The 22964-nt window shown below is 36.2% G+C and overlaps 1 protein-coding gene across 8 annotated transcripts in view; it reads left to right on the top strand.

Annotated features, from left to right (window-relative positions):
- DYNC1I2 (dynein cytoplasmic 1 intermediate chain 2) overlaps window positions 1–16003 on the top strand; it is a 50651-nt gene extending 34648 nt beyond the window's left edge. For 4 of the 8 annotated variants that reach the window (XM_033860017.2, XM_033860018.2, XM_033860016.2 and 1 more), the window contains 6 exons: window positions 139–252; window positions 566–699; window positions 1590–1734; window positions 11634–11774; window positions 13627–13752; window positions 15297–16003. In XM_033860017.2, coding sequence (XP_033715908.1) covers window positions 139–252; window positions 566–699; window positions 1590–1734; window positions 11634–11774; window positions 13627–13752; window positions 15297–15410 — 774 coding nt within the window. In that variant the 3' untranslated portion in view covers window positions 15411–16003. Of the gene's footprint in view, window positions 1–138; window positions 253–565; window positions 700–1589; window positions 1735–2372; window positions 2431–5113; window positions 5268–8884; window positions 8959–11633; window positions 11775–13626; window positions 13753–15296 lie in introns of those variants that run through there. The other 4 variants (XM_033860019.2, XM_073807574.1, XM_073807573.1 and 1 more) reach the window with 4 other exon arrangements.
- Window positions 16004–22964: the final 6961 nt, after the last annotated feature.

The following is a 22964-nucleotide window of genomic DNA, read 5'->3' as shown; positions in this document are numbered from 1 at the left end:
GCATCGAATTTCACATTAAAATTGCCATCAAGATATGAGACTGGATATGAAACAGAATACCTGTGATTATACAGTAAAAATTATTTCTTTTTTTTTTGGTAAAATAATCCCAGAAAACTTTAATATCTCTTTTTTTAGCATCCTGTATATTGTGTAAATGTTGTTGGGACACAGAACGCTCACAATCTGATTAGTATCTCTACTGATGGAAAAATTTGTTCGTGGAGTCTGGACATGCTTTCCCATCCACAGGTAGGTTAAACTTGGAAAGCTCTGAAATTTTGAGGCAAATATTGGTATTTTTTTAAGTCTATGTAAACCCTAGCTTATGTTTTTCATAAATGTTTTATAATAGTATTATAGTAATAGTTTATAAATCTAAACATGTATAAATGTAATTTGTGGTGTATATACTTCATTTTCAAACCTGCTTCATTTAATCAAACTAAATTTATATAAGTATAGTAAAATAATTGTTTACAAACTAATTAAGACTAGAAAATTTTCTTTAAAAAATTAAAAATTATAAGTTTACAAAATAATTTACTCAATTTTTTCTGTGTAGGATAGCATGGAATTGGTTCATAAACAGTCAAAGGCAGTCGCTGTGACATCTATGTCCTTCCCTGTTGGAGATGTCAACAACTTCGTTGTTGGGAGTGAAGAAGGTTCTGTGTACACAGCATGCCGCCATGGCAGGTAAATCTAAACTGGAATTTACAATTATTTAAAATTCTCTCTTGAATAATCGTATTAAAACAAATTGCCTCTTATTCAAGTAGAAATCTGTCCTAGAGCCACTCGTTATTTGTGACAAATTATTTAAATTCAGGTATATAAAATTAAAACTTAAATACTTTTTTAAAATAAAAGGTTAATTTGGATCATGATGTGTTCTGGATTTTGAGGGTTGTGGTGTGTTGTGATTTTTGTACGTGTGGACATGCTCATAAAAGTTAGTGGTAGGAAGTAGCATTCAGCAATTACAAATACAAAATGCACATGCCACATACTGACCTTTAAAGTTGTAAATAAGATTTTCAGCTGTTTTTCCATCTTGATTTATTTGGACTTTGAGCCTTAGTTCAGTCCTCCTGATAATCGCACAGTAATGTCACATACACGTTTTAAATTGACTAGTATTTCTCCTGCTGTTCAACCTGTTTTGAAATTGTCTAGCTGTACCTTATCAATTGCTTCCTTTAAAAAAAAAATTGAGGGTCCAGATTTCATCTCAAGTACAAATCACCTTCACTTCAAAGCTTTTGATTTAAAAGTAGCCCAGATTCTCTCTCTTACATGTAGCATTCATTTGTCTCTATCCCACCACCTCAGAACCTCAGATATTGGACTTTTGATTTCTGTCATCAATAGCATGATGTTTATGGTTCCAAAATGTACTTAACCACTTTAGTAGCCTTATCAAATCTGGATAGGTAACACTCAACATAATTACTCTTATGTGTTACGAGCACAGAGTTAAGTTTGTTGAAATTATGTCAAAGTGTAATAAATAAACCCATGATAAAATATATTTATAAGTGCTCTACTTACAAGAGATTTCCCTATTTTCACTCTTAATGAAACAGCAAAGCTGGAATCAGTGAGATGTTCGAGGGACATCAAGGACCAATTACTGGCATTCATTGTCATGCAGCTGTTGGAGCAGTGGACTTCTCACATCTTTTTGTCACTTCATCATTTGACTGGACAGTAAAACTTTGGACAACTAAGGTATCTAAAAACAGATGTCTAGTCAAGTACTCAGGTTTCTGACACAAGGTGGTGCTCTATTACTACATGGGAAAGACAAAAAGCCTCCTAATAGCTTAGAATGATTTACTGATAGATCAAACCTAATAAGTTACACAGAACATGAGTGAACAACTAGATGTTGAAGTTTTCTTAAAAGTATGCTGACAAGTGTGGTAATCCCACACATGACCCAAGACCAATCTTCCCACCACTTCAGGCTTTTCAAGCACAGAACTGCTTACCCTGAACTGAGTTGGAGGAAAAGCCGCTGAGGATCTCACATGGCACTCACGTAGCTGCCCTATAGCCCAACACAAAAGCTGTGCATTTGCTCTTTGAAGAGCTTTTAGAGGCTGTTCAGAACTGCATTGGCTCACAGAGCTGATGGAAACCGGAGAAAAGATAGATAAAACCTGAGGTGTATAGTAAGTCTTATACAGTGAGACTATACATCATAAACTGGAATCATTAAGAAAGTATTGTGTAAATACTTCTGTGTAAATATATATGATGCATATATATTTTTGTTTTCTGCAATACATAATTTAAATAGTTTGTTTGGGTTTTAATAAGCTTTGAAAAACCATTTATGTTATAAAGTGCTTCCGATCCTACAGCAATTCCAGATAGATGTGACATTGCCATGCCTCATTGAAAGTCTCAAGGCAAATCCAGGTAGGGAACATTTCTTCCTGTGATAGGCCTTGTAGTTTCATTTGAGTCCATTTAAAAATTAAAGTGCCTTGACTTTTCTGTCTGGCTTTTCTGCAGTATTACATTGCTGCTGGCAAAGCTGCATACTTGAAATATCAGATTCTATTTAAATTAAGTTAAATTTTAAGCTGTGTTTTTTCATGTTTCTGTCTGCCTTATCCTAACTTTATTTGATTCTTCAATTTCTTTGAGAAAACCTAGTGGTCTTAAGAGATATTCTTCACTATTACAGTGGAACTCATTTATTTATCAAATGCTGGCCTCAGAAATCAGGGATGAACTCACTGTTTACTCTTGTCCTTTCTTGATGCTTTCTTAGTGAGTTAGGAAACTTTCTCTTAAAATTGAACGTTTTCAGGTTTGGGATTAATTAGCAGGCATAAAAATAGCATTTAAGTCTAATGAAGGAAAAACATATTAAATAGTGCTTAACACAGTGTCTAGCATGATAGGCACTTAACAATATTCATTCAGTTCCTCCTTTTCCTCTTCATGGAGATCAGACGCTCGGTTTGAATGCATATACTGTCAATCATCTGTTTTCTTTCCTGTATTGTTCTTGAATTTTTTTTTTTTGAATGAGATTTATACAGTGGCAAAAGGTAGAGGTAGAAGATTCTCACAATCACCAGCAAAGAAACGCATAATCCAGTTAGTAAAACCAAAGCAAGATGCAGAATTGGAAAGATGAAGCCAACTCTCTCTCTCTAGGCTGTAGGCAGCTACGTAAGTGGCTAGATTTCTGGTTATGCCTTCACCTGAGTAGTCCTTTATATAGAGACACAGGAAATGTTACATCTTTCTTAGATTGTTGGCCAGCTTCCTTTTTCAGTAATTGAAAAGAATCTTTTATCTATTTGTAGATTTATTATTTTTAATATCTCAGGGCTTCAGTTTGCCATCCTTCTTTTATCTTTAAATTTGAGGCTTCCATTCTTACATATATTACCAAATAGGACTGGAAAATGAAGACTTCTTCTTGTCTAAGCAAGAAAAGAACTTATATTTATGATAGCAGACTGATTGATGCTTGCTTTTGTGGTACTACACAGCTGGTTGATTGGTGGTTGATATTTTTTGTTCCTGTATTTTGCTGTATTTCAACATAGAACTGCCTACTGAATAAGAATGACAGCCAGGCATATCTCTTTCTTTGCTAATTGAGCTAGGCATTGCTTCCTTATGTGAGCTTCATATACAAAACTCATTTATTCATTCAACTGTGATACATGGCTCTCCACTCCCCGCCCCCACCATGCATACATACCTCTCCAATGTTAGTGGCCAAAGGATAGGACAACACAGAACAGGTACTTGCTATAGAATAGCAAGTACCCTGTAGAACTTTATCAGAAGAATTACCTTTTATTCTGACTTATCTTCACACAAATAGTTCTACTCTATGAAGGGTGGAGCAGCAACAGTCTGCTGAGTATTTTTTTTATTTGGCCATATTATGGCTCCCAAGGTCATTGTTTTGATCTTGGATTTATACTTCATAGTCAATTGTGTTGCTGGTATTCATTTTTTCCCTGAAAACTTGGTAGAGCCTCTGTGCTCTCCAACACAATGATAATGAATAATGGGCAAGGTTTTAAAATAATCTCTTCTTAAAACATTGTTCCAGTTCCATTTTAAGCTTTTTACACCAGTATCTTCACGTTCATGAATTTTACAGACTTTAAATGTTTTTCTTTGCCTTTACTTTTTAAGTGTTTCCTGACTCTAGGAATTGAGCCCCCATAAACTGGGAGAACGAATCGTTAGATATTGCTGTGTCTTTGTATCCTTTAAGATCTGTCTCTGCCCCAATAGCGAAACAAGATTCTTTCTTTTTCTCCTTTTCTATAAGTCCTCTAAAAAATCCCTAGAAATCTCAATTTGTTACTGCCTCAAATTTAGTTTCAAGTAATCTACTTCTGTCATCTGCTTCTAATTTTTGCAGAGTCAGGAATTTTAATGTAGTGACAGAGTTCTGGATCATCAAATTGTTTACTTTTTTGAACTCAGTTATTTTTAGTAAAGAAGATGAAGATCGTTTTCCACATTTTGGTGAAGGTTAATTTAAACCAGCCAGGACATTGCTTCTAATATATTTGAAGGACACTGTTAACTTTTTAAAATACCAAATTTGAAAATTCACAGCAGAAACACTTTGGAAGTCCTGAAAAATGATAGCAAGAATATGTGAGGAGTAGAAGCTTCTTGAAGGTAACTTGAGGATTCCATAAGCACTTGATTAGGGGTAGACCTGATAAATGAGCTTAATATTCCGACCACATTTAACCATACTTGTTACAGATTACTCTCAAAATATAGTAATTATATTTGGAGGGCAAAATGTTTTAATGTATGCACAAATATATTCCAGATTCAACACTTACTTGAAAAGCTTTAACCTTTTTAACTCTTAGAAAATACCATAGTAACTTGTTGGCCAGTGTCCAACCTGTCCTTTGCATAGTCAGAAACTCAGTTTTGTCAGTCTACTAGATTTGATTAGCTACGGAGTGCTGACTAGAACTCACAGGCTTCTAAGACACTGATGCATTGGAGAAGGTAATTTATTAATTTACAATGAGAAACAACTGCCAGAAGGCCTAAATACTCATGCTCGCCTGACCAGCTCATTGTTTCCCTGTAGACAACCCACACAGGAAGCCAAATTATAATCAGAAGGTTGCTTGGTTAGCAAGGAATTGGAACAAAAGAAGATTTTTGATTTGAATGTGTAGTGGCATCAAGCAAAGACAGCGTGATTCATTCATCTTCACATAGAGATAACCCTGCCATGGGTGGTAATCCTCAGGATCCATTGACTGAGATGCTGCCTCCTGAGCAGTGCTTGAATTGGGCACTGTCTTCATTTTTCTTGTAAGACTGCTTCTGTATATTTCCATTGCTTTTAATAGACACATTCCTTCTGAAAAAGTTAGTATCTTCCATCAGGTTATATAGGAAGGTATTTCCGCCCTTAGAGTTGTTTCTTTTTAATGAGAATCTGTTTATTTCTGTGCTGATCCAAGTGAGGACATACTCACTTCCCATTTCTCTGGAAAGCACCTCACTGTTACGTTCATGGATTTACTGTAGGGACTCTTGGTTATTAGTCTAGAACTCCCCAGTTACCCCCAGAAAAATACAGAATTACTGTATTAGTTTCCTGGGGCTGCCGTAACAAATTGCCACAAACTGGGTAACTTAAAATAACAGAAATTTATTCTCTCACAAGAGGCTAGAAGTCTGAAATCAAGGTGTTAGCAAGGTTGGTTACTTTTGGAGGCTCTAAGGAAGAATCTGTTCCTCTTTCCATGCCTCTTTTCTAGTTTTTGGTGGTTGCCAGCAATCTTGTGCTTTTTGGCTTCCAGCTGCATCACTCCAGTTTCTGCCTCTGTCATCACATGGAGCTTTTCCTACTTGCCTCTGTCCAGATTTCTCTCTTCTTTTAAGACAACAGTCGTGCTAGATTTAGGGCCTACTCTAAGCAGTATAACCTCAGCTTAATTACATCTGCAAAGGCCCTTTTTCCAATATCGACACATTTACAGGTTCCACATAGACTTGAATTTGGCAGGGGGCTGGGAGTGGGGGGACACTATTTAACCCATTACTGTAAAGAGCTCAGAAAAAAATATGGTTTGTCCCTTGATCTTACAGTGTTTATTTATTTATTCACCACTGTACTAGAATGAGTTACCTTTGATTATTCAAATGCTATCTATTGTTCAAAGAATGATACATTCTTTTGATTCATTTTTTTGAAAAATATGTTTGCAAACCTTTTGTTTATAAGAATTTTAGAGCTGCAGTGACCTTTAGACATCATGTAGTTCAGTAATTCTCAGTTTTGGTCACATTAGAATCACCTTGGCAATTTTAAAAAATTCTAGTGCTCACCTGGCACCCCAGACTGATTAAATCATAATATCTAAAGAGACTCAGGCAACAGCATAATTTTGAAAATCCCTCCAGGGTTAGCGGGATTACAATGTATAGTCAAGATTCAGAACCACTGATAACCTTTGTTTTGTAAATAAGGAAATAGGGGCCTGGAATGATGAAGTGACTTCTCCAAAGCCTTAAAACTAGTTATTGGTAGCCCTGAGATAAGAGTTTATATCCTACACCCCTCTTCAGCTCTTTCCTGCTGCCTCTCTTCCATTTAGGCAGAAGTTCCCTTCAAGTTAAGAAAAAGTATTACTATTAAAAAGTACTTCAGATGATCCATTTGGGATTTTAATTTGCAGTATCATATATAAAATTAATATATTATGAAACAGTTTTGGTGTTGTATGTGTGCTTTCTTTCTCTTTGAGGGGGAAGAATTGTTAATCCTTGGATGACTGTGTTTTTTAAATTAAACTTGAAAAAAATTACAAAGGTTTCTAATTACATTTAAAATTTGGGAACATGTTGCCATTTATTGTATTTTTATTTTTAATATAATCTTTTACCCAGTTATAATGCATCCTGCTTTTTGCCTCTGGCTGCATCACAGTCCACCTAATAGATGAAATATTTTATTTAATAATTTCCTGAGATATTCAGCAATCTTCTTTTTCACTTGAGATATAATTTTTATGTAAGTTTTAATCTAATTTGTATATAACATTTTTCATATTTTATAAAAAATGGAATCATATGATATGTACTTATTTGTATCTGGCTTCTTTTGTTCAACATATTTGTGAGAGCCATTTCGTATTGTTGAAGGTAGTTATAGATTGTTTATTCTCTCAGATATATACTATTCCCGTATGTAAATATACCATAATTTGTCCATTCTGCTGCTGATGGTATTTGGGTTGATTGTAGTTTGGGGTTGTTATGGATAATGCTGCTATGAGCATAGTTGTAGGTGTCTTTTGATGGACACAAGCGCTCATTTCTGTTGGGCATATACTTAGGAGGGAAGTACTTGGCCATAAGGTACGCATTCACTCTGCTTTAGTTGATACTGCCAAGCAAATTTCTAAAATAGTTTTACCAGTTTATAATTCACCAGTGGCATATGAAAGTTTTCCTTGCTTTACAACCTTGCTGACACTTGGTATTTTCTGCCTTTTTTTTCATTTTAATTACTCTGATGGGTATAGTTGTATTGCAGTTTGGTTTTCATTTGTATTACCTTGAGACTAAAGAGGTTATCTTAAGCTCCTTTCCATGTGTTTATTGGCCATTTCTTGAAGTGCCTGTTTAAGTCTGCCTATTTTTCTGATAACCCCTTCTTTAAAAATAAAACATTAATATAAAAAATCTTGTAGACCAATACAGATTCTTATAGAGTCGAGCATGTGTACATGACTGTGAACAACTTCTCTTTTAAGTCTTTGATGAGAGACCATAAAATTGCCTAAAATTGGGATTTTCTTGAAGAAGTATACAATTGCCTCAGGATTTACAGGTCTTAGCACAATGTTTCTTAATCTTTGTTGTGCATCAGAATCTCTAGTGGAGCAACACCAAAGAGACTGATGAAGTACATTGAGGGTGGGGCCCTGCATCTGGAGTTTTTAAAAACTCTGCAGATGATTGTGATACTCATCCCAAGTTGAAAACTACCTCAGAGGGAGACTTCACTTGGCATTGTTGCCAAGGAGAGTTATAGGAAAATAATGATCTTAAGAAGGAAAAAAACCTCTTAGTTTCTGTTTTTAGCTTACTTATAAGTTTTGTTAAAATTTTTGTTTTCTTAATTACAAACAGACATTTTTGGCTATTAAGATAATCATGCAGTTGACAGTTACTGTGAAAATTTTAAATATATAATTTTAAACTTTTTATTATAGAAAATTCCCAGTAGATTCAAAAGCAGAAAGAGGAATATAACGAAACCATTGTACTCATTACCTAGCTTCTAAAATTATCAACACGTGACCAATCTTGTTTGATCTATTCCCACTTATATTCCCTCCCCAGTCCTGGATTATTTTAAATGCAGACATATCATTTAATCTATAAATAAGCAGTATGTATCTCTAAAAAATAGTCATTAAAAAAAAAACCTGTAATACTACCATATCATTGTCACACCCCCCAAAAATGAATAGTGATTCCTTAATTTCATCAAATAGCCAGCGTTCCATTAAAAACATTTTTTTACTATTTACTTGTTTGAAGCAGGATCCAAATGAGGTTCGTTTATTTGCAATTGACATATCTTTTGAGCCGCTCTCTTAAAGTAGGGTTTCCTACCCTATCTTGTTTTCTTGCTACTGCTGTTGTTGAAGAAACCAGGTTGGTTGTCCTATTAGTTTCTCACAGTCTGGGTTTTGCATTCTTATGGTACTGTTCATATTGTCATGTATAGTTGTAGATGTTTATAATTCTGTAAAGAGAAGCTTACCCTCGTGAATCACTTGGTGTCCTCCAGTCCTTATGTTGACATCTCTTCATTCTTTTTGGTCGTTTGAAGCTTATTCTGCAGTAGGTTCCTCAGGAGGTGCTTGTGGGTGCATTATTCCCATATTCTGAAGAGCCTGTTTATGAAGGTCAGTTTGGCTGTATGTAAAATCCACAGTTTACATTTTTTTTTTGATTACTTTAAATATGTTACTCTATTGTTTTCTGGCAAAAAGCATTGTCAGAAAGTATGATGACGGGGCTTCCCTGGTGGCGCAGTGGTTGAGAGTCAGCCTGCCAATGCAGGGGACACGGGTTCGTGCCCCGGTCCGGGAGGATCCCACATGCCGCGGAGCGGCTGGGCCGTGAGCCATGGCCGCTGAGCCTGCATGTCCGGAGCCTGTGCTCCGCAACGGGAGAGGCCACAACAGTGAGAGGCCCGCGTACCGCAAAAAAAAAAAAAAAAAAAAAAAAAAAAGTATAATGACAATCTGATTTTTTTTTTTTTCTTTACTCAAGACTTGGTCTTTAAAAATCTGCATGATCAAATCTTTTTTTTTTTTTTTAAGGGTTGAATGTCCTACATACACAGGATTTTCTTTAATATGAAGTTTCAAGCTGTCTTTTCTTTTAGGAGAGTTCTGTTAAATTAAGATTTTTGTATTCTATAGTATTGCTTTGGGTTTTTTTAGGGCCTGCCATTATAAGTATATCTTTGTTAATCTTCTTTGTCTATCAGTTTTTTAAAAAATTCACTTTATCTCTTCTTTCTTTTTTAAAATAACAGTGTTATTGAGATACAGTTCATATACCATAAGAGTCACCATTTTATAGTGTACAATTCAGTGGTTTTTGGGTTTTATTAGAGCCATCCTTGTGGTATGAAATGATATCCCATTGTGGTTTTGATTTTCATTCCCCTGATGGAGAATGATGTTGGGCATCTTTTCAAGTGCTTATTTGTATTTGTAGATCTTCTTTGGAGGAATATCTATTAAAACTTTGCCCAAGTTTTAATTGGGTTATTTGCCTTTTTATTAAAATGTTGTAAGAGTTCTAGATACAAGTCCCACTTATCAGGTATATTATTTCCAAATATTTTTGCCTATTGTATAGGTTGTCTTTTCACTTTCTTGAGGGTATTATTTGAAGCATAATGGTATTTAATTTTGATTTAGCCCAATTTATCCTTTTTTTTGTCATTTGTGCTTTTGTTATCTAAGAAATCATTATCAAGTCCAAAGTCACAATGATTTACTCCTATGCTTTCTCCTAAGTTTTATAGTTTTACCTCTTATATTTAGATCTAAGATATATTTGAGTTAATTTCTGTATATGATGTGAGGAAGGAGGGGTCCAACTTCGTTCTTTTGCATGTGCATATCCAGTTGTCCGAGCATCATTTGTTGAAAGGCTATTCTTTTCCCATTAGTTGTCATGACACACTTATTAAAGATCTGCCACAATAACTTTGTGTAAGATTTGAGTGAGATCCTTTTTTTGTTGGTTATTGTCTAGTAGTGAAATGAGTTTTTCTCTACATTTAAGAGGAAGGGAATGGCAAGGTTAGCTTTTCTGGTTTCATAGTCTAGGTTAAAGCTCTTCTGGGTTTTTTGCAAAGTGGGTATATATCCCTCTATCTTGTACTTTCTGAAATGTACCTTTTTCCGTTCCTCTCCACCACCTTTATCTGAACCTTCTCTTTGCTTTGTCCCTATTGTGCTGTATTCCACAACTTGGATTCCATTCCTGGCAGTTTCTTTTTGGTGAGACTGTCTTGAAAAGGGAGCTTTGATTTGTTAATTTTGCAAGTTTATCAGGCTCAGACTGCATCATTAGACCTTACTTATACTACACTGGAGTCTGCCTGCAATTATTTATAAATCGAATTCTGTTGAACTCCCTCCCAGTCTCTGCTCCTGCTCTCAGACTGACCCCCACACTGTCCAGTGAGCACCCGCTGTGGACTGTGAGGCTCTTCTGTTCTATTCTCCAGCTGTCAGAAGCCCTCGTGCCTTCCCATACTTCTTCCCACACAGATGTACTGTGCAGATCTCATAGTAGTCCAAGGTTTGTTTCCACCTGCTTACATTTGGAGCTTTGTCTCCTGATTTTGTTGTAGATGTTGTCTGTGAATCTTTGGTTTTGCTATCCTCATTGCTTTGTCTGGGTTTATGGGGAGATTTAGAGGAGATTCAAAAAGTACACTGCCATTGCTCCCATCTTTCCAGAATCCTCTCATTGAAATGTTTTTAAAGCACATTCTGTTCCTTTTTTTAAACAGTATGGTGTCTACAAGTTAAACAGAAAATGCAATCCAGTCATTGATTTTGTTTTTTAATTAATTTGTTTAATTTATTTATTTTTGGCTGTGTTGGGTCTTTGTCGCTGCGCGCAGGCTTTCTCTAGTTGCAGTGAGCGGGGGCTCCTCTTCGTTGCGGTGCGCGGGCTTCTCATTGCGGTGGCTTCTCTTGTTACGGAGCATGGGCTCTAGGCGCATGGGCTTCAGTAGTTGTGGCTCGCAGGCTCTAGAGCACAGGCTTAGTAGTTGTGGCACATGGGCTTAGCTGCTTCGCGGCATGTGGGATCTTCCCGGGCCAGTGATCGAACCCATGTCCCCTGCATTAGCAGGCAGATTTTTAACCACTGCGCCACCAGGGAACCCCAGTCATTGATTCTTAGTTCATAACTCCAGGTAATTCTTTAGTGAAACAAATTATAGGAACTTTTTCTAGGCTGAGTTAAGTATCATAAAATGTTATCATACCTGTTGAATGTATGTCATATTTTGACTGTGCTAAAAATCAACTTTTCCCTTTCAGAATAACAAGCCTTTGTACTCATTTGAAGATAATTCAGACTATGTTTATGATGTTATGTGGTCACCCACCCACCCAGCCCTGTTTGCCTGTGTGGATGGCATGGGTAGGCTGGATTTGTGGAATCTCAATAATGACACAGAGGTGAGCAGGAAAATAACAAAAATTGCACTGAAAAATAGAAAATTGGAGATTTATTGAATAATTTGTGAAATTCCTTTTATCCCAAGAAATGTAAAAGGACTCTGTGATTGTAGCTTCATCACAAAGAAACCAAATAAGCTTTGTACCCTAAATAATAAACACCATGCTGTGCAGAACTGAAGGGAGAAATATTGTTGCCAAGAGGACTGGGGCATTTCCTTTTACTTCTAAAAAGCACTATCCTGTCTCTAATGTCCTGACAAAGTCTCATTCATAAGGCAACTGGGATATTTTTGATTCATAGGCTAGAAAGCAGATAGTTTCAGATTGTTGACATATGTTAGCCTTAATTCTGAATTTCTAAATTTTCTCTTAGCCTTGATAGAATTGTATATTATCCATAAATATTAGTCTTAGGCTGACTTATTTGAATGAAGCAAAACGTATTTTGATGACTTGTTCCATGAAACACTGAAAACAGTGTTACTGTTAGTATAAAATTAATATAGAAATCATCAAATTTCCTAACTGCTATACTAAAATGAGTTATTAGGAATGAAATTTAACTGCAGCTATTATTTATGTTTAACCAGGTTTATTTTTACCAATGTGGAGAGGCTTGAAATGTTCTTAGAGTTCTGTACTGCTGTGTGGTGGTAAGAAGTAATGTTAGCAGTTCTGCCAATAAAAGTTTTTGAGGAGAAAGTCTCTTGGTGCCTTCCCCCACAGCCCACTCTTTCCCACATCTCTTCATATTTCTAGTGGCAAGTGTCCAAAATCCCTTGAGGTAAATTAGTTGGTTATACAGGACAAGGAAATTATATACTGGAAATGTAAGAATTTTAACACTGTGCTAACTCGTGCTGTAGTAGTTTGAAGAGGAACATTAAGATACTGCTAGGGAAAGGTATTGACTGGCTAGATGACTAGACTTGATTATACATTTCTAGTTACTTCGAATGAGACCAATTTTTTTTTCTTAATTTGGATTTTCGTGTTAGACATTTGTGGTCACAGTAGAATTTGGATCTTTTCTGTAATTTGCTAACTCAGAGAAAATATCTAAGTTATAATTTTTCTCTTAGAACAATTTTGGCACTCTAGAAGTTTAAATTAATCATTTGAGGATGACTCGTGTCAAATAGTAGGATTATTTTTAATCAGATTTCAAAAATTTAAAAATTATTGTGATACTGTTCTGAGTCAAACATTGAAGGTTTGCTCCATGCATGGCAAATAATTTCTTTTTCCTTAGCACAGCAGAGGGTACAGTCAGATTCCAGGGAATGGTGCCACTGTGTTGGTGACATCATCCTGCCCTGCTCCAGACAGTTCATGGGAACAGGGGCTTTGGAAAGACCCATACTCCATCTTTAGTATGAACTGTTTCTGCCAACTGTGGATCAAATCACAGGTTTTAGCTAACAGAGATGCAAGCTACAAAAGTAATTCCTGTCCTCTAAAATTGAACCGTAATGTGTTTATGAGGGCTTTTGAGATGTTTCTTTAAGTGAGGTTTTGGCCATCTGTTTTCAAATGGCTTGACTTCTTAAAGAAGTTTAAAACAACAAAGAATCCTTTATTAAAGAGAAGATCTTTCAAAATGATGTATCCAGTCATGTGAAAATTTCTTATATAAGGACTTAAGTTATTTTCCCAAACCATTTTCAAGGATTGACTATAATGTCCTTCAGAATGTGTCACTGAACAGGAAGAAAGTCGGGAAAATTCTTTATTTTCATCTTTGTTTTTAAAAATGTAGCCAGATTGGAGGAAAGAAGAATTAGTTTTACATGTTTATAGAAATCCTGATGAAACTTTTAACACTGCACTATATTTTAAACGACTTTAGGTGCCAACTGCCAGCATTTCTGTGGAGGGTAATCCTGCTCTTAATCGTGTAAGATGGACCCATTCTGGAAGAGAGATTGCCGTGGGTGATTCTGAAGGACAGATTGTTATATATGATGTGGGAGAGGTATGAGGCTCACTGCCTATAATTTTGACACATCTGTTTAGCTTTCACCGCATTGTAGTGGCAGTATCTTTGTGGCTAAAACTAGTCTTTGAAGTTCATGAATCGATAAAACTTACTTTTCACTATAGAAGCAACTCTTGAGATTAATTTTCTTTCTAAACTGAATGTCCTGTGTCCCCATGCAGCAGATTTTGAGGGTAGTATCATATGTTGGAAGTACTTCAAGCATGCATTGCTGGAAATTAGAAATTCTTCAGGCAGAAGAAATTCAGAGTTATAGTTGGATTTTGGGGCTTTACAGAATTGTTATTAAGATTTTATTTTTCTGTATTCATAGATTTCTTTGGGCCAAGTAGTGGAAATCAAAAGTAGTATCTTTTAAGAGTTATCTGATGACTATGTGAAATGTCAGTCTTGACTCCTTGAGCCTTGTTGCAAATCCATTATTATTGAACCCAACAGGATGACTTGCAGCTCTCTCATCTTTACTGTTTGGGTTGACTGTACACGATGCTCAGGAGTGATTTCCTCATGTTTTAGTGCTGGCTAGCACCTTATTCACTCTTTCTTTTGCTATGCCTTATGATTCCCCATTCTCTCTGGAAACCCCACAGCCTCTAGCAATTAGATCTGGAGGGAGGTAGAGTGAATCATTTAGAACAGCCAGTTGAACTGTCTGCACAGATGGAACTACTCTGTATCTGCACTATCCAACGTGGTAGCCACTGGCCACATTTGGCTATTGAACACTTAAGATGTGGCTAGAACAACTGAAGAACTGAATTTTTTATTTTATTTAATTTTAAGTAAGTTAAATGTAAATAGTCACATTTGTCTGGTAGCTACCATATTGGTTATCACTGTCCAATCTAGTCTCAAGTCATACGGTAGATTTAGAAGCAGGCATATCCTTTTGCCACACTGAATGTTTTGTGCCCTAATGTGGCATGCCAGATTCCTCAAATATTATAATGACAGCTGTCAAAAATTTTTGGTTATTGGACTGCTTTAGTGAGGCAAAAGCATCACAAGCCTCCTTTCCCCTTTTGCTATTGGTACATCACTAAAGTGGTAAGAAGTAGCATACCTTTTGATGAAGATGGATTAAGATATCAGGAAAGGTTATCTTAGGTTCCAAACAAAAATAAACACTTAGAAGAAACCAGATCTTATGAACCATGCTTCACAAATTATTTATACTAGGAATGGTGCAAGAAGTAAAAATTTTTCAGGACTTCCTGCCCACCAGCAAAATCCATGAGATAGTGCATAGGAGTTATATTTACAGAGCATCATTGTCATTCTCTCTTGCACGGATGATGATAATAGCAAAATCGTTTCTGAGGCTGTCAAAACACACTTCCCAAACACTATCTTTTGTTTTGAAATGTTATAAATCATTGGTATAGTCTCTGTAATTATGGAAAGGCCATTCAGGTCAATTATTACTTTTTAATGGGAAAAGTATTTGAAAACACTGAATAATAGTAGGTAAGATGATCTTTTATTTCAGTGTACATAAAACATTGTATTTCTTTTAACAGCAGATTGCTGTCCCCCGAAATGATGAATGGGCACGGTTTGGCCGAACACTTGCAGAAATTAACGCAAACCGAGCGGATGCAGAGGAGGAAGCAGCTGCCCGAATACCTGCTTAGCTCCTGAAAAGGGAATATGTAGCCGTAGTGGATTTGGGGAAGACTCTTAAGTAGATCCTAGAACTATTTGCATGCTTCTGTCTAAATAATAATTAAAAGGAAATTTCGTGGATTAAACTGTGGATTTAATGCAGCAAGCAAATCTTACAAAGTCCTTTTTTATATAACATGCATCTTGTTTTGGATTTGTGTCATTTTTAATGCAGCTGATTGACTTTACAGAATGCAGCCTTTTCTGAATTCTTATACACAGGTGTATATTTGGTATTCTTTTGAAGTCTTTTCAGCTTATAACACTATATACAGTTATTTCTAAAGCACAGATTAAGTAAGTTCTACATATTTTTAAATAATCACAATTCCCTGTTATACTGATAATGTTCTCACTAACCATAATATGTAGGAACATTGTTTATTCTTAGCCATAGCATGAATACATCTATCCAGTTCCATTCTGATATTCTTTTTTTCTTTATAATTCATGTGATAACAATCTATAAATAAACACAAATATGCTTTAACTTTTCAAATTTTCATTTTGATTTACTCCTTGCAATTAAAATTTTATTAAATTCTGCTGCTTTTATAAAGTATCTTTTTTTCGTCTCTTTCTTTAAGCTCCCGTTGTAAGCAGCCACCTCAAACCTCATAAAGCTTTGTGCCTTAAATATACCATATAGTATACTGTAGATCTCCCAGTGCATTATGAGCTGATGTCTAGATAATCGATGTCAGTGACAAAATTTTTCCTAGGTTAATTTTTGTTTTAATCCCTTTTTTCTTTCCATCTAAGATAATTTAAAGAATAAACAGAAAGCTGCCTATTATTTTCACTGATTGAGATTATATGTGAGCCCTCTGAGACTGAAACCTCCTTTGAGAGAAATTGATTTTGTGGTTGCAGTAGCCATGAAGGAAAGTGCTCAAATGAATTTTGTCATTGAATCAACTCCACATCTTGAGATCTGTTACTACAACCCTATCTTATAAGCCTGAAAGGTAAGTGGCAGATATCTAAGAATTTGTGTTGCAGTCAACCTGTTTCAGGACTAGAGAAAAGGATTATGCTCAGATACTGAATTTATCCACTTTAAATTGTCCATTTCCTTGATCCTGACCTTTTGTCTTTCCAAAATTTAACTGTCATTTATTCAACAACATGAACTAGGAAGGAAGAGTAGATGCCAGATTTTGAACATTTTTGTTTGGTTTGATTTTCTTAAACTAACAAAGATCTGTTGGGAAATGAATTTTTAAGTAATTTATTCTTAACTATGAGTATTGTATAGTGTGAGGAATAATTGACCTGGAATATTAGACCCAAATTCTAATTCTAGCTCTGGCACTCATGGGAAGTGTGATTTTAGCCAACCAAGTCTTTCCATCTGACTTCTTTATTATCTAGGAATTAAGTTAGGATTAGATGATTTCTAAATTTCCTTCCAGCTCTAAAATTATTGATTGTAATTACTTCAGGCAGTTCTCTATTTTTATATATTCAGTTTTCATAAGTTGACACCTCATAATTGCCTATTATATACCAAAGATTTTTTTTAATATCAGCAGGCAAATAAGTTATCTCATGGTGGTAATGTCTGTGAGTCAAAAATTCAATTTAGCAGGGTCACACTGTCTTAGTATAGAATTCATGTAATCACTAAAATAGTTATTGCATTCTTGCCCACCATTTATATAAATGACTAGGAAAAGAGAAAACATAATTATGATTAAGGTTGGAAATCACGAGATGTGGCAAATCCAGCTGCTCATGGGATTCAAGTTGATGTATCCAATTGTGAAAGAATAAAATTGGTAAGTGTTTGTAAAATACTTCTCACCTAAGAGTTTTTGCTTTTTGGAAACAACTTTCCCTCCCCTCCCCAAAAATGCAGTGTGGACCTTTATCTTTGCCCATTTAACTTTAGTCTACATTTTTAAGAACACGTGAATTTAATGTGAGGAATTGCCTTTTAAAAGTTGACTATGTAATAGCAAAAAAGAAAGTACTGAGGCTGTCAATATTGATATGAAATCTTCTGACAGATTAAGCTGACTAGAAAAGTGTTGCAGCTCTTCACTCTTTTAGAAATGAAAACCTTATAATTTAAAAAAATATCCACTTACAGAAATTGTACCTTATTTGTTACCGGTTATAGTTTTTTTCTGAGTGGGAAACAAGCCATAGCTTTCTAGCTAATTTCTTGTTTTGTGTTTATTGTTTGGTTGTTTTCTTTTTGAATGAGAAGTTAAAGATTATTGGTTACCCTCGTTTGTGTAGAGGAAGAATACTTAGTTTTGCAGACAATAATTAACTTGCAGTAAACCTCAGAAATAACCATTGTTTGGTATCATTTAAGCCAAAAAAATTAAAATTCATTGGTAGAAGCCATCTTCTGGTTTATTGATCCAGTTCCCTACAAAGTTTAGAAAATCTCTAGATATAAAATATTGTTGCAATGATGCTGAGATATTGCATATTGAAGGAATGGATGACTTAAAATTTCGGAGGAGGAACTAAAGGAAAGTAGTGTTAGGGATGGTCCTTGTCTTTCAATATTGTAAGAGCGTTGATTCATTCTGTTCTGTGCTAGTACTGATAGACTGTAACCTCTACCACTTGAACCACATGGAAAGGAAGGTGCTTGAATGAGTGAATGAAAATCTGTGAAGTGTACAATTTTTCATCTTTCCATTTTGTCGGGCAATGCTTTTTAAATGTCTTTCCCACAATCCTGGTATTTCAACATTGGCATTGTGATATTTTATAATTAGAAAACGGTGTACAATTAAGTACATTGGAGAGAATGGAGCTCTGATTATAGCTTCAGCTGCTCAGTGGCTGTGAGAACCAAGTTGTTTCAAACATGACATAGCGCCCCAGGTGGTGGTATTATGCCTGAATCTTGGGCATAAGTCTAGGTAAAAAGCCATCGGCTTTGCCTCATTTGATGGTTTAGTGATGGGATTCCCATTGAGATTCCCCACACACACACCCTGCCCCAAGATAGAGGCAAGAAACGAGTTCTTGCTTTCCTGCTATTATCTTGCTGATTGCTAGGCAACTAGGGACCTTACAAGTTTGGGAAAAATACCTGGGAATCTCTTTCTTTTTTTTTTTGGTTACGAGGCATTTGGGGTCTTAGTTCCCCGACAGGGATCGAACGAACCCACGCCCCGTGCATTGGAGGCACGGAGTCATAACCACTGGACCGCCAGGGAAGTCCCAGTGGGAATCTTATTTTTGATTCATTAAAAAATGCTAGGAAATTATTAACTTAGAGATCTGGTTTATAGGTTCTGGGGACCTCTAGTGCTACCAAAGAATAGGAAAGTTACCCCAAAGGCAAGAAGAAAAGAACAGCCATGTTCATTATTTCTTTTGAAGTAGAGGATTACAATTAACATTCTTTTAACTAATCAATTTTAATGCCCTAAGAAGGTAATAATTTGCTTGCACTTAATATATTATAATTTTTAAATCCTTTTCACGTATAAGAAACACGTTTTAGAGAAAGATCCTACAATCCTAACCAGAATGCCAACTGGAAGACTTTAAATAGTCATCACATTGTAATGCTTTTCTCAATAGGACGGTGCTCTCAGACCTTTTCTTGGAATTTTGATGTACAGATTCTCTTTCTGCCTGCCATGTTCACAGTCCCCAAACTTCTTAAAGTTCAAATGGATTTCTGGTATTTAAGTTTTCAGTATGTAGCTTCCAGCCACTGATAGTTTGAACATAGCCAATCAGCAATCTTTTACAAACTTTTCTAAAATTACAGTATTTTGTGTTGTTAGTTTCATAGCAGGAATCTCAGTTTTGGCTTCTTAATATTCCATTACCAGTTCCCAGTCAGAGGATGGAATCAGCTTGCACTCAGGTAAGCTTTCAGAAAAGTCTGTTTCACTTTGTGAGGTCGTTTATTCAGGTCTGTGGTAATGTATTATCCTGCCTCTCTTGTAATGCACTTGATTTGGTTGGAAAGCTGTGGGGCAGTGATTGTGTAGGTGTGGAACACACCCACGTGGTGCTGAACATGCTGAGACCCGACTCTGTGACTCCGGAAATCAGTGTACCACCAGTAAGGCTTTGATGGCGAGTAATTTTATCTTTTGTGAATTTTTGTAGTAGACTTAAAAAAAAATTTTTTTCTGAACAAATAGAAATGCTTTGGATCAAAATCTTTTATACTTAAGGGTGGCTTGGTATATGGAAAAAAAGAATACTGGGCTCAAAGGTCCCAAGTTCTATTTCTGAAACTCCCCATTACCAGTAATATCACCTGGGACAAGGATCAGTATTCTCATGTTAAGTGATGAAAATATTTGCTTTCTGTGAAGGTTACATGAGATATATGTGAAGACTTGTATATTATGAAGTACCAAACAAATAAGGGATTTTTTTTTTTAAGAATGTAAGAATGGAGAGAGACCATTTTATGTAGCCATCTGTGCAGTGTTAACAAGAGCTAATCTAAGGATTAGGTGGCTTGGTGTTCAAGAAAAAATTTTTTTAATTTTAAGAAATCACGTCACAACTTGAACTCTCAGATGTTTAGGAGTAGAAGTGAACTGAGGGAGAAATATTAATTGTCCTTAATAATACTTTTCCTAGGAGTACTTTCTCTTACTGCACTCTATGGTAGAATTACAAATTATGCTAGTAGAAAAAAATGACCCACTCAGTTTCCAGCTGATACTCAGCTCTTGCTCTTATGTTAGTTACATAACTAACATATCTGGAGCCTTAGAAAAGGGGAGGTGGAACCCCTTTTTCAAATCAATGAGAAAACAAATTTGATCCAGCTACATAGTAGTAGAACTGGAATCAGTCACTTCCACGAAAATCTGGGGAACAGTAGTTACTCAACTGTTGCAACTTATGAAGTACCCATCCGTCTTCCCTAGGGTCAGTCCCCTTGGAAATAAGACAGGCTCATTTTAGGAAGATGGTCACTAGAAAGAGGAGCTTCGGTCCTTGAGGATCTGTGTTTGGTTGCCAGGCGTAGAGGAAGCCCTAAAATTAGTCCTGCAGGAATAGCTTTTCTCTAACTCATATCTAGATTAGTAGATCTCTGCTGTCCCATTGTATCCAAAATATGATTTCCAGAAATAAGTCAAAACCTGACTTGTTAATGAATACTAATTGAGTAAGAAACTTGGTAAAATGACTAGGCCCTTCTTTTTTTTTAGATACATTTATTTATATTTTATTTATTTATTTTTGGCTGTGTTGGGCCCGTTGCTGTGCACAGGCTTTCTCTAGTTGCGCCGAGCAGGAGCTACTCTTCATTGCAGTGCACGGGCTTCTTATTGTGGGGACTTCTCTTGTTGCGGAGCACAGGCTCTAGGTGCGCAGGCTTCAGTAGTTGTGGCTCGGCATCTAGAGTGCAGTCTCAGTAGTTGTGGTGCACGGGCTTAGTTGTTCCACGGCATGTGGGATCTTCCCGGACTAGGGATCGAACCCGTGTCCCTTACATTGGCAGATGGATTCTTAACCACTGCGCCACTAGGGAAGTCCCAACTAGGCCCTTCTTAATGGGCCTCATTTCTAGTAATGTTTGATACACTCCTGAATTTGTCAGTACATTGAGGGTCATTAGATGGATTTGGAGGACCCTTCATCTTCCAAGGCAAAAGAAATGGCCTTAGCCCTTTGGAAACTCAGGAGCTTAAGGAGAATTTGTATCAGGTGAGAAAAAGGACTTTTGTATTTTGTGCTGAAAATCAGATAAGGAGTACAGTGTGATTAGTAGAAGGTTACCCTTGGGTTTTCCTGCTCCTTATTTTAGGCAAGTCCTTCATTTCTCTAGACCTTCATCAACTGTTGTAAAATGGATGCTGCTATCATATCAGTGTTATATGAGAATAACTAGAATAATACATCCACATAGATCAAAAGCCCTAAAAGGCTAATTGAATATCAAGATATTGTGCTTTAGTTGGAATTATGTCAACTGGGAGGAAACAACTGACTACTAAATCCTAATGTTTGGTTTGTAGATAAACCCCTTCAAAACATGGGGGTGCTGAGGTTGTATTTCTAGTTCAAAGTATCTTAGACTTAGAGTCAACTTGTGTTGAAACTCAGTTAACCATACCTTTGAGCAAATGGCTTCATCTCTGTAAGCTTATTTCCACATCTACCACTTCACAGGGCTGTTATGGAAATAACCCAGAATATGTGTGAAAATGAAGCACTGTACAAATATGAGGCATTGCTATAATGAGAGGTGATGATACCTTTCAACAGGTTCACTTACTGCTGCTCTTCAGTAGCTCCTACAAGTTTATAGGCTCTATCTCTTGGCTGTTAGAGGTTAAAAACAAGCTTTTACAAATTCAGAGATCTCTGCTGACACTTATGCTTTACCACAAAAAGCTTGACCAGTTAGGATTCCTGTCTAATCTTATCTTAGCTTTTTTTTTTTTTCTTCTGCTTCCTCTACTGAGAAAGACCACAAAACCAGTATGAAATAAGTTTCAAAGGAATAGGATTGGAAAGATGTACTCAAAGATCTTATACCAACACTTTATACGTAATGGAAGTGTATGTCTCTTGTTTCCAAAGTTTGTTTCTTCTGCCTTATAAACACTGGCCTTAGTACATTCTGACCATGTATTAATAACTGGTAGCACTTACTGAGCATTTGCTACATGATTATACACACACACACACACACATATACATACACATACACACACTCACACACACACATTCTCATTCTAGCTCCCCTATAATGTGGGAACTATTGTGATTACTAAGTTAAAAAACAGAAACTAATTTGAACCCAATTTCTGTGGTGTAAATGCTTCCACCATGGCCAATAGCAGACTACCAATGTGATGTCACTGAACATGGATTTGGGAAGATAAACATATAATGGGCTCTCATTGAGCTGGTGCAAACCAGGTCCAGCATATTGTCACTGTGCTTAGGGACATTGACTCACAATCTAGGAACTGCACCTAAGCAGTCTGATGATACAGTTGTGTTCTTAAACACTATACTACACTGCCTTTATGATCTTAGTCAACAAGTCAGTTTTTTACTCAGATAAGCCTACATACAGTGCCACAGGCTTAGAAGACCATAAGGTGTTGTAACTCTGTAAGAAACAGAGGAATTAGGATTAGTCTTGTGGCTTCTAGGAACCTACAAAGTGATTCTAGAACTTTCTGTTGTCCTGGTTGACTCAAACTTCAGGAAGAAACAGATTAGATATGGAATGTAAGTGTCCACTGGCTAAAGAAGATGGTGGTAGCTGTAAGTGACTTAACCTACAACTGATCAGGACTTCCTTGTGGCATCACTATTAACAAGAACTGCCTGAAATCCACTTAGCAATCACTACCTTTCTCCTTCCTAGGTCCTCCCCTAACATTTTCGGGGCCTGAGGCAATAGGTGAAAATATTTTTATGTAATAAAATCAAGCTAACAAGATATTAAATTATGTTCACAACAACATGCACAGACAGCTTGGCTTTCAGAATTTTCAGACTTCTCAGAATTCCATGTCAGAAGGTAGCAGCCAGGAGACAGCCAGCCCACA

This window comes from Tursiops truncatus, chromosome 7, assembly GCF_011762595.2.
Source record: "Tursiops truncatus isolate mTurTru1 chromosome 7, mTurTru1.mat.Y, whole genome shotgun sequence".
Taxonomy (NCBI): domain Eukaryota; kingdom Metazoa; phylum Chordata; class Mammalia; order Artiodactyla; family Delphinidae; genus Tursiops; species Tursiops truncatus.
The sequence above is the reverse complement of the archived record's forward strand: the minus strand, read 5'-3'. Positions and strand labels throughout refer to the sequence as shown.